This window comes from Onthophagus taurus, chromosome 11, assembly GCF_036711975.1.
Source record: "Onthophagus taurus isolate NC chromosome 11, IU_Otau_3.0, whole genome shotgun sequence".
Classification (NCBI taxonomy): Eukaryota; Metazoa; Arthropoda; class Insecta; order Coleoptera; family Scarabaeidae; genus Onthophagus; species Onthophagus taurus.
Window position 1 is genome coordinate 7,942,253 of NC_091976.1, and position 17,610 is coordinate 7,959,862.

The window sequence follows — 17,610 nt, forward strand, 5'->3', positions numbered from 1 at the left end:
TATCATATCACACACTAGAATCTTTAAGCTTCAACTTAACATACATATCATCTCATGATCCTTAAAAATGCAGTAGATACGATTTTTTTAAATTTTGTATTAAATTTGATTTATAAATGTGACAATTTGTCCTTTAATATTTTTTCCTGAAAATTTCAATAATATTGTCTTATAGTTTTTATATTATATCACAACTAGAATCTTTAAGCTTCAATTTAACATACATATCATATCATGATTCTTAAAAATGCAGTCGATACGATTTTTTTTAAATTTTGTATTATGTATGATTTATAAATTTGACAATTTCTCCTGTAATATTTCTTTCCTGAAAAGTTCAATAATATTGTCTTATAGTTTTTATATCATATCACAAACTAGAATCTTTAAGCTTCAATTTAACATACACATCATGTCATGAATATTAGAAATACTGTCGATAAGATTTTTTCAAAATTTCATATTTTTGATTTATAAATTTGACAATGTCTTCTTTAATAAGCTTTTCCTGGAAGTTTCTATAATATTATCTTATAATTTTTATATCATATCACAAACTAGAATCCTTAAGCTCCAGTTTAAGATATCATATCATGACTCTTAAAAATACAGTCGGTATGACTTTTTCAAAATTTCGTATTATTTTTGGTTTATAAATTTAACAGTTTCCTCTTTCGTAATGTTTTTTGGAAAGTTCAATAATATTATCTTATACTTTTTATATCATATCAGGCTCAAGTTGCAATTTAACATACATATCATATCATGATTCTTAAAAACAGTCGATATGATTTCTTCAAAATTTCGTATTATGTATGATTTATAAATTCAACAGTTTCTTCTTTAATAATTTTTTCCTCAAAATTTCAACAATATTATAATATTATCTTATAATTCTTATATCATATCACAAACTGGAATCTTTAACGTTCAAATTTAACATACATATCATGTCATGATTCTTAAAAATGCAGTCGATAGGATTTATTAAAATTTTTTTATTATTTTTGGTTTATAAGTTCAATTTCCTCTTTATAATTTTTTCCTGGGAATTTCAATGATATTATCTTACAGTTTTTATATCATATCAGAAACTAGAAGCCTTAAGCATCAATTTAGCAACCGGCGAGATGATAGCAACAAACCGCCCAGCAACAAATTTTTTCCTTTATATTTCCATCTACTTCTAGGGCCCATATCTTTGTTATTTAGAAAGATAGCGAAAAACTAAGCACATGGTTGGAAAGCTTGGTCGTTTCTCTATCTATAAACCGAGTTTTCGTCCGCCGATATGTTGATAATAAGAGCAAGAAAAAATAAGAAACGTCGCGCTGCATTTAATTTACCTTAAAATTACCAAACTTCACGGCCTTGTGCAGCCGTTACCAGACGAAAATTCTATAAATGGTTTACATATTCGGAAAGAGCAATCACTTCTTACCATAACTTTCTTATTTGATGAAGGAAAAATTGGAACAAAGTTTTACCCGAGAGAGAATCCTAACTTCATTTCATGTTGACAGATAATTTTTCATTCACTCTTAATTTATTTAAAACCGTTTAAAAACATATAAGTACGAAGGCTTTCAAGGCGTTTTTGAAAAAATGTTTGACGTTTCGGGTGCCATGTTGCAACCTTTTTCAGAAAACAAGTTGGAAGCGAACCCGAAAGTTTCTAGTTCTAGGTCTAGTGTTAGTTCTAGTGATAGTGCTAGTGTTAGTTCTAGTTTTACGTGTAGAAACATGTTAAACTGTTCAAAAAGGGAAGATTATTTCATGTTACACCTATTTTATCAGAATCTGGAACAATTTGAGTGATTTTAGACTCGAATTGTTGAATTGTGTTTTGATGGTTTTGAATCTGGTAACGTTACCAACTTTGCATTTTAACTCAGTTCATCAATTTAGAAAACGCGTTGGAACCGTTGGAAAGAGCAGAAAATTTCCCATAAGATGAATATAGTTTTAGAGTTTTCTCACCGTCATACAAGAGATTTAGTTATTGACCTAAGCGTGGTTTAGCCGCGACAAAAATTCGTGGGTTAGGTAGTTCATAGTCAGAAAAAAGGATTGTGCAAACGTGTGATCACGGTGTGTCACACATCGTTGGAAAGAGCAGGAAATTTCCCATAAGCTAAATATTAGTTGTAGAGTTTTCTCCCTGTCAAATAGGAAAGTTATTAGTGCAAGAAATATTTGCGTGTTTTTATCGGTAGGGGCTTTTTCAGGTGGGTTTTTCTTACAGACGCTGATAGATGTTGGCGGACGAAAACTCGGAATAAGATAGTCCAAGGTCAGCTCTTTCCGAATATATAAGCCATTTATTGAATTTCCATCTGTTAACGGCTGCACAAGGCCGTGAAGTTTGGTAATTTTGAGGTAAATTGAATGCAGCGCGACGTTTCTTATTTTTTCTTGCTCTTATTATCAACACATCGGCGGAAGAAAACTCGGTTTAAGATAGAGAAACGACCAAGCTTTCCAACCGTGTGCTTAGTTTTTCGCTATCTTTCTAGATAACGAAGATATGGGCCCTAGAAGTAGGTGGAAATATAAAGGAAAAAGTTTGTTGCTGAGCGGTTTGTTGCTGTCGTCTCGCCGGTAATTTAGCATACATATAATAGAATCATCACATAATTCGGTTTTAAGAAACAGATTTATAACCGCTAAAAAAAAACGAAAATTAATATAACTGGAAAACTTAAAGCTGTACATATCAACAATCTCTATCAAAATCAATCTATTTTTGTATAAACAATTTGAATCTGTCTTAGAAACCATAACATTCCATTTAAAATAATGATTTTGTGGTCTACTTTAGGTGGACCGGAATTAATCTTGAAAATATCTAGATACCAAAAGAACAGGGCGTTGTTGACTTTTTGGTGGACACTGTATTTTGGATTAATTCACCACACAAATTATTTTCTCAATATTTTAAATTTTATAAGCCACCAGCTGTTTATGGAACAGATGATGTAGCTTCCTGTTTAAAGTCCTTACATTTTGCGCTATGAAGCACATTTAATTGAAATGATAAAAGTTTAGTACTAATTTCATTCTTTGTACTAGGTGGTCTTTCAATCATGATTTATTTTTTATTATCGTTGTATTATATACGGTTCTAACTCAAAAAAAGAAATTAATAGCGAATCTCCACAAATTTGGATATTTAATAATAATTAATTTCGCATTCTCTTTTTACATCTTTTTAAAAATTTTAATGTGTTCGGTTAAAGAACAATCGTTCATACCATGATCCGACCCTGCTTATAAAAAAATCTTCACCTGACATTTAACGTTAGAAGCATCTTCGTTGTTTCGTAACACTTTTAACTTGTTTTACATTTCACGACAAGTGCACTAGCCCATATTTTCTTTTCTTAAGCAAATGATATTTCAAACAAAGACTCGTTTTAAATTCTTTAATCGTTTTAACATTGAATAATTTTATTGCAGTTAGAAAACGCCTATACTCTAGTGGTAACACCACTTGAAGATTTTCGCAAAAAACACATTGGTGGCGTCAAAGTCGGGAAGAAAAAATTCGATAAGCAAACGGCTAAGTTCTGTGCCAGTCAAGAGAGGTACTTGAACCTTACCAATAAGAAACAGAACACTGTACTTCAAGAGGTAAGATTATTTTATTAGATTTGTAACATTTTTTTATGTCCCGGTTTTTATTGAATATTAAAACAGTAAAGTTAATTGTGGGCGGAAATGTATGAAGTTACATAAGTATAGATACACTAATTGTTGAAATAACCTACTTTTATATCTCTTCAATTAAAATTAATTTCGAATGATTATTTTTTTTACTAGTTACAGTTACTAGTTACATTTTCATGAAAAAATCTGTTGACTAGTTTGTTCTGTTTTTTTTATTAATTTTATTATTGTTTGGTTTAATGTAACTTTCACTTATAACACATTAAGTAAGTTGGTGAAGATTTTTCTGTACCAAAATATTTTATTGTCTGACAATAAAATTCTTTTTAACTTTTTTACCCTTTTTTGTTTTGTGTATTAAATTGCGAAAAGTCATTCACTGTAAGCGACGATGCTGTGAAGTTCAATTGTGTAATAAGAAATGGTTACGTATAAGAAAGGATTATCACCATTGAGCAATTCCTGAAAGTGAAATAGAGGTGTAGTTACAAAACAACAGTATACCGGTTTTAAAAGTCACTAGATTATTGAATAAATCCAAACACCCGATCTCAGTGTGTACAATTGAAATATATGCCAATGAGGGTGGTCACTATATTTTCAAAATAGAACGTACACAACATCAGACACACCAAGAACTGCTATAAAATGAATCGAAAATGTGTTAAATGTTAGGACTATAACATAACAATAGAATGCAGAAAAGATAAAAACCATCCACAACTATGTGTTAACTATTCTGGAAACCATCCAGCAAATTATTGTGTTTGTTCTGACGTCAAAGGCTATCGATGAAACTAATGTTCTATGTCAACGCACTTGAAGAGCTTACATATTTTCCATTCTGCACACATCATCAGCCGGACATACTAGACATTACTTTAAATAAATGTTACTAAATCAATCATCTGTTGGTTGTTATTATAATATTGGAAAGCATATCTCAACATATACCAAAAACTAAATTAATTAATGAAAAATTAATTGGACTTACTTTTAAACTATATTAATGTTTTTAGCAACTATAACTATAAATACTTCTGAAGATATTGACAAAGCAGTCGAAACAGTAACATCCAACATTAAGCACATTATTGACAACCGCCAACAAATCAGTACAAGATATAAGCCAAATACTGCGCCGCAATATATTCTAGACTTAATAAAAGAAAAGAGCAGAAAAAAAACGGGAATGGCAAAAAACCGTATTAAAACAAGCATTAAAACGACAAATCAACAGGCTCACACATAAAATCAAATGGAAGTCCGTTAGCTATTGTGTGGATTGCCAACAGTATGATTCAGAAGCACAGGCAGAGCAAGCTCCAAGGAAATCCTAAGAGAACTTATAATTCTTAATATCACTGAGGATAATATCAACTACTGGTTTGTTGAAGAAACATGTGCTGTTTTTGCTGTCCATCTTGAAGAAGTATTCAACAGAAAACGATAACATTGCGATCATTGTATTAAAATATTTCCCGAATAAAACACTGGCTATGCTATATTTAATGCTTGTCTTAGGCGCGCTCATTACCCCACCGACGTCCCAGAAATTAATTTCACAATAGCTATAGGAAAACTTGGAAGAATCAGCTGACACTATCTTAAATTGGTTCACAAAATGACAATTCAAATTAAATACCACAAAATGTGAAGCAAATATCTTCGCTTTAAGAAGAATCAAAACCAGACAGACAGAGAAAAAGGTTACAAGTATTTCACAACATAAAGTACTTGGCATTGACGTATTTTTTTTTTTCAATATGGATGAAATGCCCGTAACAATGGACATGATTAGAACATTAATGATAGAACTGTTGACATGAAATTAACTAAAACAGTTTATGTTAGAACTACAGAACTTCTTAACCTTTTCTACCCAATTCTGATTATTACCTCCAAGTGATTGGTGGACTCTGAAAACCTGATCAGTCCTGCGGAGGACTGTGGTAACAAACCTCAGTAGGAATGGAGGATCAGGGCTAACGAGAGCAGGATAAATGGTCCTCCGAAAATCCCACTCCATAAAAATGGATAGTCAAGAAAACAGAAGTAGAAGCAAAGGAAGCTACTAAGGATATCGTGACAAAGTAGAAGGCTGGGGTTACCGAAATCCAAAAAAATAAGTGTAGACCGGGCAGGGCTATTTACAGAATGAGGGATTACGATTTTTATATCTGCCATGACAGTAGGCATGAGTTCCGGTCTACCTTCATCATAAGCAAATATCTTAAGAAAAGGATAATTGGTTTCTAACCATTGAGTTCCAAAATATATAGTCTATGGGTTAAGGAGAAGTTCTTTAATGTTAGCTATAATAATCTGTATGCTCCCATCGAAACAAAAAAACATAGAAAGACAGGATGTCTTTCACAAAGGACTGGAAGTGGTATATGACGGTGCCCCATACCATGACATAAAAATCATAATGGAAGACTTCAACGCAAAAATAGGAATAGAATAACGGTACTACGAATAGGTAGGAAACAATACCCTTCTTGAGGGAAGCAATGAGACTGACTGTGGGTGGAAAATTTCATAGCTTTAAGAAGTCTGGTAGTGATCCTATTTGAATGAAAAGGCATACATAAAGCAACCTGGGTATCCCCCAGTGGACACATTTCTTACCAAATAGATCATCTATTAATTAAGACGCCCGTCAAAGGTCAAATTTCACGATCTTAAAGAACTGCAGAGGAGCAAACAATCACTCTGCCAATTTCAACTGTAACAATTTGAACTGATGCAACATAATAGCAGGGAAAAGAAGAGAAAAATTTAGAATAGCTCTCTTAACAACTGGCTCAGAAGTTCCAGGCTCACGTAAAAACGGAAAAGAAGCGACTGGTTTGATAACGACTATGATAGAGCAATAACTTGGAAAATATCGACTATCACAAAATGGTCCAGAGGAGAACGAGGGGGAATGTCGAAGAATACGAAGAGAAGAAAAAGAAGGCGAAATAGAACAGACATATACAAGAATGCTGTACGGAGTACTCAATAAATAAAAATAGGGATTTAAGCCCGCAACTACGTTGTGTAAGAGTAAAGTGGGAATCTTATTGTACCAATCAGCTGCTTAACCCCAATGTAGACATTGACATGACTGCGGAGAATCCGAGGGGAGTAAATGACGAGAAACATGATGCATCTACCGTAGCGGAGATAAAAGGAGCCCTTCAAACGCTAAGTAATAATAGGTCACCTGGCAGCGACCCAATCCCTGAGGAATTTCTCAAACACGGAGGGGCTCAACTGTCGGTTACACAAAATATACGAGCAAATATGGACTATAGAAGAAATTGGCGTTCCAACGGTATTTTCAACGGTATATTTGAAGATGAAGTTGGTATTAATCCATTTGAAGATTTCAAACAAAGTATAAATATTGAATATTATATTAAGAAACGTGCTAAAATTTTGGAATTAAAAATTTGATGAAATTTAAATTTGAAACGTTCTGAATTTGTTTATTATTTTTATATCAAAGACAATGTATACTTATTTTTATTTGAAGACTTGTTTTCTCTATTTAATGACTCTATTTAAAATAGAATTAGATCAAGGCTTGATTAGTTAATCAGAGTTAATAAACTGATTGAATGTTTGAAAGACAATTTGTGACAACTTTTATGGTAGTACATTCTCAAATGGATGGCAGATACTGAACAGTAACAAATGAACCATACATATATGGAGGAAATTTATATGCAATTTTATGTATGTATCAATCGTAATGAGAACTTAACTGTAACAAACCGGCAGTTTTAAAAATAGAGAATATAAATGTAATCGCAATTATCAAGACGATAGAAAATTTTAGATGAATAAAACATATTAAGTACCGTTTTATTAAGGACTTATGTTCAAAAAGGGAAAGTGATATTAGAGAAGTGACATTTTAATTAATCCTTTAACAAAGGATGAGTTTGAAAGATTAAGAAGTGTTATTTCAGAAAAGAACAATTATTTATTTTTGGTTAATATAGCAATTCAAATATTTTATATTCTAGTTAGTATAGTTAGTTTGTAAAGTGACGCGTGCCTTAACGCTTTGCTCCAACATAAACACCTGCATATAAAGTACCGGGAGTTTTCGACACAAAATTTAAAGAGCGCGATCGGGCTGCTTGCAACTCAAATGATTCAATATTTATCAATATTTCTATAAATGAAAAACCAGAAATAATATTTATTGTCGTATGTCGTATGTATTATGCTGTTTTTATTACCAAATGCATTATTGTATTACACCCATTTACACGTTTTTTAGAAAAATAAAATATATTTAATAATAATTGTCCTTGCGTTCTATTGTAAATATTTACTTTTCTGTGTAAATTATCTCATATTTTATTGTAATATTAATACTTAAAATACTGTTTCCTGTGAATTCACAACGTAATTTATTTTACATTGTTTTAAAAATTACTGGATTTCTGTAAAAATACAAGGTAACATCCTTTATTTACGCCAACTATTTAATTTTCAAGTTTAACTGCTCAGCTAACTCAACTTCAACTGTAACATTGCATAAAATTTAGTTATTAAAAATAAGGTAGTGCTAACTGAAATTACTTGAACATAAAATATAGCATTTTGTATAAAAATAAGGTTTATTTATGCTGTTGAGAATAACGAAATAGAAACAAAGAATTTTAAAGAAGATCCTACACGATCATTCAGACTCTCAATATTTGACAACGTTGTGACAATAGTTTGATTGATCGTGTAGGGGCAATACTGATGGAAACATGGATTGAAAGATTGAAGAAGCTAAATTGGTGGGGAGGGTGCTACCAAATTCTCTCTTGTGCATTACTTTCAGCATGTTTCCGTTCCTGATATATTAACTGCGACGATAAGGATTCTATTATTTCTATTTTAGTTTATAACTTGTTTGCCGCTCTATTGACCTACCTTGGGATCAATAGATTGTTCATTATTTACATTACCTTATCAGTACTTAAGACACTTAACACGTGTTGCTTCAGTTTTGGCTTATTCAGCCGTGAAACTAACTTTCAATTTTGCCGCTATTTCCATATTTTCTGCCAATAATGACAATTTTGCCTTAGTTTTTGCATTGTCGCCGAAAAAATTATCTAATATACAGGGTTTTAATAAACAAACTTTACACACGCTGGCAGGTGATAGTAGAGATAAAAACAAGAAAAAAATCCTAATACACATAGGTCCAATACTCATTGGTTTTCGAGATATGGAATTTTTAAATTTTCATTGTCAGCTTTTGAATGCGATATCGCGTTACCATTAACGCAATAAAACAACAGCCGCAGAAACTGCAACATTTTGTGACTTATTCTTATTTAAGCTATACATTTGCGGAATACGCCGATATGCAGAAAAAAATCCTAATACACATAGGTCCAATACTCATTTATTTTCCGAGATACGGCTTTTACAAAAAAATACAACACGCAACGCATTTAGCACACTCGCTATCGCGGAAGATTTTCAAACTATCGGCCTTCCTCTTGTAAACAAAGTTGCACTGGTTGTCGAAGGGAATTACGCACTCGATTGAAAGCAGTTTGATTTCTTAGTTGCTAGCAACCGACTACTATTCTCTGCCAAAGTTCATCTTCTGTATAAACTTCCGTGGCATAAACAATACCTTTTAAATGTCCCCAAACAAAAAAAATCCGTTTGGCGTTAGATCAGGAGATCTTGGTGGCCACGCGACAGGTCCTCCACGACCAATCCATCTGTTTTCGAATCGTTCGTTTAAATAGTTTCTTACGTTTAGCGAATAGTGGGTTGGGGCTCCATCATGCATAAAATACATGTTTCTAATAACGTCTAATGGCACATCTTCCAGTAACTCGTTTAAATTGTCACGCAGAAAGTTCAAGTAGATTTGACCATTTAACCGATTCGGTAAACGAAATGGTCCAATTAAAAAATCACCCACAATGCCGAACCAGACATTTATCGAAAATCCAAATTGATGGTTTCTAACATGAGTTGCGTGCGGATTTTCATCAGACCAAACATGCATATTGTGGAAATTAAAAACTCCATCACGCGTAAAACAGGCTTCGTCTGTAAACAAAATCTTCCCAAGCAAATCTGGATTTAAATTACATTCATGTAGCAGCCATTGGCAAAATTTGATACAGGGACGGCAGTCCGTCTCTAACCGTAGATGATGAATCTTCTGTAAGTGATACGGATGAAGTAATTGTTCTTTAAGGGTCTGCCAAACAGATACAGGATTTACGCCGATAGCTCTACTTATTCGCCTGGTACTCACGTGGGGATTATTATCTACAGCTTGAAAAATATTATCTTCGGTGTTTGGCGTGCGGACTGTACGAGGTTTGCCAGTGTCTGATTTTGGCGGCTTAAAGCATCCTGTTTCTCTGATCCTACGGTCGACTTCTTGAAAGGTTGGATGAGATGGAATATGCCTCGTAGGATATCTCTGCTGGTAAATTCGTCTAGCTTCACGCGAATTTCGACGAGCTTCGCCATAACATAAATGCATATCGGCGTATTCCGCAAATGTAAATTGAACCATTGCGAAAATAAGCTATCTTAAATAAGAATAAGTCACAAAATGTTTATGTTTATTGACATGCAGTTTCTGCGGCTGTTGTTTTATCGCGTTAATGGTAACGCGATATCGCATTCAAATTTAAAGCTGACAATGAAAATTTAAAAATTCCATATCTCGAAAACCAATGAGTATTGGACCTATGTGTATTAGGATTTTTTTCTTGTTTTTATCTCTACTATCACCTGCCAGCGTGTGTAAAGTTTGTTTATTAACACCCTGTATAAAATAGCAGGGGAAATAGTTAAAAACGTCAGTTGTGTTTATCTTTTTCTCCCATCTTCATCTATAAGTCGTTGATTTTTAGACAGGAACACGTATTTCTTATCAAGTTATCCACGCTTGCTAGCAAGTCACCTTGCCGGACGGAGTCTCATAAGCTTTTTCCACGTCTAATAGCATCGTTATACTCTGCTGTTTTTTTGTTCAGGGCAACTTCTAATGCGCTAATGAGATGCGCAGTTTCTTGTACACTTCCTCTGCGTTAATCCCAAATTGATACTTGATACTTTCTCCTTGACTTCTTTTTGTAGCAATTATTGCCATAACTTTGGATAAGGCCGTTGAGTGATGAGTCTCTTATTCCGAAAGAGTTAACGAATTATTTTCATTTTTAAGATTATTAGGGCCCTAAATCTAAAATTCTAGAACTAATAGTTCTATAAATTATATACTTGATTATTATTTACTACGGCTATATTATAGTGTATGTAAGCCGAAGTCTTGTGGGCATCGTTTCTCTACAGCCTCCAGCTAAAGGATTAAGTTCGAGGAAACTTTTCAGACTTGTGTTCGTTTTGCAATTCGTGATCATTTATTTATTTATTACGTACAGGAAAAATCCCAAAAAAGTGTCCACTACAATAATACAAAAAAAAACAAACTACAAAAGAAAGAAAGAAAAAAAAAACAAAAAAGACATCGAAAGCATGAAACAATAAAAAATGGAATTAAATTAGCAAGCACGAAGCAGAAAAGAAAATAAACACAGACACTACATTGAATACTTGTGTCAGAAGGTGAGAGAAATCACTTTCAGAGAACCAAGGCTGCGATTGGTAAATAACATTTCGCTTGTGAGAGGTATTCAGGCAACCGTCGATATAAACCGAACTAAAAAACAGAAAAAAGTTCAGTAATTCGTTTCCTGTCGTCTGCCACCTCACCGTTCAGCTGCATTCGAGACGGAATACCGCCGCCACCGCATCTTTTACTTTTAACAAAGGACCACAAACTAGATGGACAATCAATCAAGTTACTCTGAATGCGATTCAGATAACTGCGATAATCAGCAGCAAGCTTTGGTACGCTTACGCTGGAAGCTAAAGGAAAGATAGTCGGTTCGATTGCCTCATTTCTTCCACTTTTTATGGTATTTCAACTTTTCTTTAACAGATTTAATAGTGGAAGCTCTGGAGAACGAATTCATTTATATACCCATATAAAACAGAATAAAAAGTATCAACACAGAGGTCTAAATCTAACCCACTAAACAAACTGCGCCCATCAACACTTGCCAGCCCACCCCTGAGACCGTCAAAATTCGCACGATCAAACCTTTAGGTTGGACTCTCACGCAAGACATGAGGTTTATCAAACTTAAACAAAAATTCTAAAGCAGGGTGATGCCCATCCAAGCCAACTAGTGGATCGTTACAGGAGCGCACCGAATCGACTCCTCTTGAGTTCCACAAAATTAAATCTGGGTATCTGGAGTTATTGTTAGCAATATTATTAATCTGAGACAAATTACAATAAGAAATAGTAAGAAGTAACTCACACGCGACGACAGTAGGCACAAGGTTCCCCGCGACTGACGTGGCCCAAGAAATGTTGGGAACATTGAACTCACCCACCAATAATATAGGTGTGTCTGGAGAGCGGTCGCGCACGTACTGGAGTTGACAGAGGAAAAGGTTAAATGACACAGAATCACTTGGAGGCAAATATACGCAGCACAACAACACTTGCGAGCCACAAAAGCATACATTCAACCAAAGGTCCTCGGCATTCGAATGAAAACCAGGTACCGGGACAGCGACAATGCCCGCGCGAACCGCAACAAGAACACCACCGCCTTCAAAACCAGCAGAAGCAGTCTGATTTCTGTTACGACGATAAATGACGTAGTTACTGCAAAGGATCTCACCGCTGTAGATGGAATCGTTTAGATTAGTCTCTGTTAAACACACCAAGTCGTGGGTCAGGTTCAGTGAGTTCGCATAAGATATAGCAGACTTCGTGCGCAGACCACGTACATTCTGATAGTAAATAGACAGAGTCATAGTCTAAATAAAAGGCTTGATACAAATTTTTAATTGAGGCTGACCTAAAGCTTCGACAAGTCTTCGGCCGATTTAATAATCATGACTCTCGATCTATCATCGCGACGAACGTGTATTACGCAATTTTTCAACCAGCAAAACTTGTACTCCTTCAGGCGGCATGCCTCTTCTACAGAGGGAGAACGAGAAGGAAGTCGATGAACCGCGTCAACATCAAATCCACCAACCGGGCCAATGACCAATGACCGCTCCAATATCAGAAATCACCGCAGTCAAATTTTCATTTCTTCTCTCCGGAATGCCGGAGAAGATAACGTTACTCAACCTGAAGTACTGTTCCAAATGCTGCACACGTGAGGACAAATCGGCAACAGTCCCTCTCAACTGGACGTTCTCCGCAGCGACACCCTCCACTCGTTTAACTCTATCATTTAAACCTTTAAGGGTTTTCTCAAAGTCACTTATTTTATCCATCATGACCTTAATATCCGCTTGGATAGACTGTAAAATGCGATGCGAATCAATCATAGGAGTCGAAGAAGAGGTCGCAGAGTCATCCTCAATCATCTGCGAAGGTTCTCATCCAGAGATAGTGCAAAGTGGGGTAATCATATAAAATATGTTTAACCATCTTATTGCTGTTTATCGACAAATTTTAAATTACAAAGGTGCTTTTTTACTATATAGCGACCTGTAATTAGTCCCATAATAGTGCTAAGGGCAATTTTGCCAAGCTTTAGAAAGGTAGTTAATGCAAATGTGTGAGGTTTAGCAAGTTTCCATTTTCGTGGTAGGGGAGGATCTGAATCATGTAGACACGCGTATCTATGAATTCTATTTACAGCAGCAGTGGTTGTAGATTACTAAATTATTGTATTATATGTGAGCAAATGGTAAGACTTTGGGTGACAAATCCCATGTGTTGAAACCAGCTTATGCCTTTTTCACTTTATTGATTAGGATTGACTTCCATTTTATCCATTGATTTTTGAGTCTTACCAAGTTTAATAATGACATTGTGGATTTGGCAACTGTGCGAAGAAATATTTTCGTCGTTCTAGGAATGAATGTTGTGGTAACAGTTATCAATTAATTTGAGTGTTGATTGAGCTATGTTTATAACCACATTTACGAGCTTACCTGTGAAGAAGATGATCATCCTCATAGCCAACCCTTGTTAAGCTAGTTTCAATGAGACGTTCAACGAGATTGTTCAAGGTGGTCTTGATAAATTTTGACAGCTCCCCTGGTATGGCCAATTAACCGATCCCTTGTTTAAGAGTGTTCTTAATTTATGAATATTTTCATGATGGATTCCTTGCTTAGCTCTCTGATATAAAGTGCTATCAAATGAATGCACATAGAGACACATTTCGCGTCAATATCATAAATTTAAAGCTTTGAGTCACCTAAATAACTTCACTTTTATGTTATTGAAGGTTTTGTTTGAATTCGTGACCTAACCAGATATCTTAATAGTAGGTTGCTAGTTATTAAATAGTTGTATATTGTCTGTAAAACGACATTAGAGGCTGATGAAGTGTATACCCAATGTATTTATAATGGTGACTTGCTACCAAGTATAATAAGAGTCAGGGTACATCGCACATCGTTCATGTTCCACATGAATGGACATTTCATGTTACATTTCCACACTTTTATTCCAGTTTTGGCAAGACTTACAATAATCATAAAATAAGCACCAAATTCAAATTTCTCATGGTAAAACTTTAAAAGTAATTAGAAATGCAATTTTGAACACAGTATCTCCCGAACGATCAACATTGCTATAAGCATAAGGTGTAAAATCGTCATATTTTGTTGTCCAGTACCAGGAATAAAGTTCTGGGATGTTTCATTCTTTCTGACTCACAGTATATCTCATACATGAATAACGTATAATAGCGTACATAACTGATCAACTTAAATTCAGCACGTTTCTCTGCCTTTATTTTCATGAATTAAGAAATTTAATGGCATATAGTTCTGACTGGTTATAAACAAGGTGTTCTAAACCAGTCCGAACTTTTGTTGGAACACAGCTATACCACGAAAATAATAATTTTCGCATATCGCCTGATTCACGTTTTCAAACTGCTATTTTCGAAAAAATTCCAAATTTCCGAAGCTTCTTCAAGCTAAGCCGTTAAATAAATAGTTGAAAGGTTTTCTAAAAATGTTTACGCTTATAATTTTTTTTTATATCATTCTCGGAATGCTTATCTAATTTATTCAGATGTTCAAGCCTATTAAACGGATGAACATTTTTTGAGTGATGTAATCACTTAAGATTTTTGGACAGGACCGTATCTAAATTATAATAATTATATTTAATTTGTAATTATTTATTTAATTATATGTTTTTATAAGTATAATAATATGTTGATGGTATTCAGTTTTAATATTATTTAACATTTTTATTACAATTTTTAGAATAACTGCATAACAATTTTTCTAATAATAAATAATTTCATAAAGTATTAATAATGAAAATAACAATGTACCAACGTTATTAAAACCAAACAAATTAAATTTGGTTTTTAATTGCTTTTTAACGATGCATAATACGTGTTAAACATTAAGTGTTAAGTTAAAAGAATATTATTGCAATCAGTAATACCATATTCAAGTATCTTTTCTGTATTGTGTCGTTATCTAAAGGAATGAATAAAATTAAATCTCAAAGCGTTGTGGCGTTGATGTACATTCTAATAAAATTATACTCAAAATTTGCTAATTCTTATCAGGGCGGCTTTATCAAATATGACGAATTAAACAAATAATTATACGTAATGTTTACAAAATCGTTATATAAATAAACGAAAGTAGGTGTGTTCACAGACTTATCGGTCGTGTCAATTAATTCCTTTGATAGTTCATTTCCACTTAATTTAACCCACTTCTTCCGATAAGCATAGTTCACACGTATGTCCATATAATTAATAGTATGACCTGTAAAACCACTATCCAACATCTCACCATCAAACGTGATTTAACCCTTTCGTTTATAATGACGCTTATATGGGGTCATTAAAGTCAGTTGCGGTGCTTCTAAATTTTTAAGTAAAAACATTTAAGCAAGTACGATTAGCCATAAATTATATTGTTGTATCATATTGCTATTGATTTACGGCAAAAAAAGTTATGCTGTAACGATTTAGAAAACGTTGAAGATCGCATTATAAAATTAAGTTACATTCCTGTCAAAACTGATTTAAATTATTTAACCAGTTTGCAACGGAGATAGAAAATGAAAATTCGAGAAAAGAACATAATAGTAGGAGATTCGTCATTGTAAAAGTGAAATCTTACTTGGTTTGGATAATAAGGAAATCGTGATCATTATAAGACAACTCTCGTAAGATCTTAAGTGCTTATACATGCGCTCGTTTGTACTAATGTATGGCTAGTTTGAGGATGTTTTTCGTGGAAGATTAAAGAGTGAGTTGAAAAATTGAAATAACTGCACTAAATTTAAGAGCGAATTGTCCATGGTAATGGAAACAATTTTTGTTTATAAATGTGTGCTCTAATTAAGGTAATTTTCGAAGTAATTATTAATATTTGCTCAAAATCACTGTGAGTAGAGTCGGTCTTAGAAAAAACACATGTAGATTTCGTGTTAGCGAACTTACTTCAAATGTTGGTACATTTTATAAATAAACAAAATCTGAATATTATATGTGTATCACTTTAATGTTTGGGACGGATTTAGTAATTTAATAATCTTATCAGTACTTAACAACGATGATACTACAGTTACGTAAAAACGAGAAATCGCGCAACAATTAATTTTGCAGACTTAGAGTAATTAAATACTTTTTTGATATCGCGAATTTCACCTATAGGCTTGTCGTAAACTGTAACTATTTTCTGAAAATGTTTCTGCAACTTCTCAGTTGCTCTTCATCTCCATAGCGCTTCAGTAGCCTTGTTGGGATATCATGTAATCCTTATTATTTATTTATTAGGCGTACCGTTTTTGACTTTTTCACCTTATCCAGCACCTTTCACGCACCTAAATACGTCTTGCCTAGGCTCATATGTGTTCCTAATTTTCTTTACATTACAATACATAGATTACATATCGGGTAGGCGGACCAACCAACCTTGCACCGTGACCCTAAGGATCTATTGTACTCCGATAGATAACGTTATCAAATTTCACCATGCAGTCCAATCCTCTTAACAAACGTTAATACCTTGCTCCGTGAAAAGTCATTCAGATCCGTTGGTGAGATAAACTGCGAGCCAAAAATCGAGAATCTGGTACGATTAACAGCAAGGCAGTGCCATAAAACATGCTCAACCGTCTTCACTTCCTCTGTACATAGTCGGCATTCAACATCGTCGGCCAGACCCAACAAGTTGAGGTGTGCTTTTAATCGGCAGTGCCCAGTAAAGACACCCATTAGAATTTTAATGTTGCTACGAGCAAGTCATAAAATATTCCCGGGTTTGACAGTGGCGATGTTAATAAACACGTTAACATGCCTTAGCATGTCTCATTCCAGGAGTACTGGTCCACAGTAGGTGAAGTCTCTCTTCAATCCAAAGTCCAATCCTATGTTTGGCCATCGCAAATGATACACCAACTACTGGTTCAGGCCCCACAAACGCTTTAGCGCTACCCTCTCGTGCTAGCTCATCTACCGCTTCATTGCCAGCAGAATCAACCCCAGAGTGACCTGGGACCCAGATCAGAGAAACTCTGTTATCACAACTCAGTGTATTTTGACCCCTTCCGGCGTTTTTGATCTATCTGTGAACATGCAAATATCTGCCTGAACCAGAGAATTGGTAGGACATGTCGGAACAGTTTTGAGCATATTGCTTAAATCTCTAAATGGTAGTTCAAGTCACTTTCTCTATATGCAAATGCAAAGGAGATAGGCCAAGCAGAACATCCATTGGTAGAGTTGTGTGTATGTATGTAGTTTCACGTGGGGGTGAGTTTCTTCACAGCACTTAGGCCCCAGCGGGCCTTTTGTGCGTCCCCACAATTACTGTTCATTCAAGGGTCAGAAAACCAGCCCAATCTTTTCATGAACGTTAATATAGAACAGAAAG

At 34.3% G+C, this 17,610-nt stretch overlaps 2 protein-coding genes across 3 annotated transcripts in view; one reads left to right on the top strand and one right to left on the bottom strand.

The window, feature by feature from the left end:
- LOC111421684 (nucleolin-like) overlaps nucleotides 1-17,610 on the bottom strand; it is a 376,547-nt gene that overhangs the window by 67,840 nt on the left and 291,097 nt on the right. The gene's annotated exons all lie outside the window — the stretch shown is intronic.
- LOC111428108 (GTPase regulator associated with FAK) overlaps nucleotides 1-17,610 on the top strand; it is an 84,473-nt gene that overhangs the window by 42,734 nt on the left and 24,129 nt on the right. For both annotated transcript variants that reach the window (XM_071200562.1, XM_071200563.1), the window contains exon 3: nucleotides 3,460-3,633. In XM_071200562.1, the coding sequence (XP_071056663.1) occupies nucleotides 3,460-3,633 (174 nt within the window). The remainder of the gene's footprint in view (nucleotides 1-3,459; nucleotides 3,634-17,610) is intronic.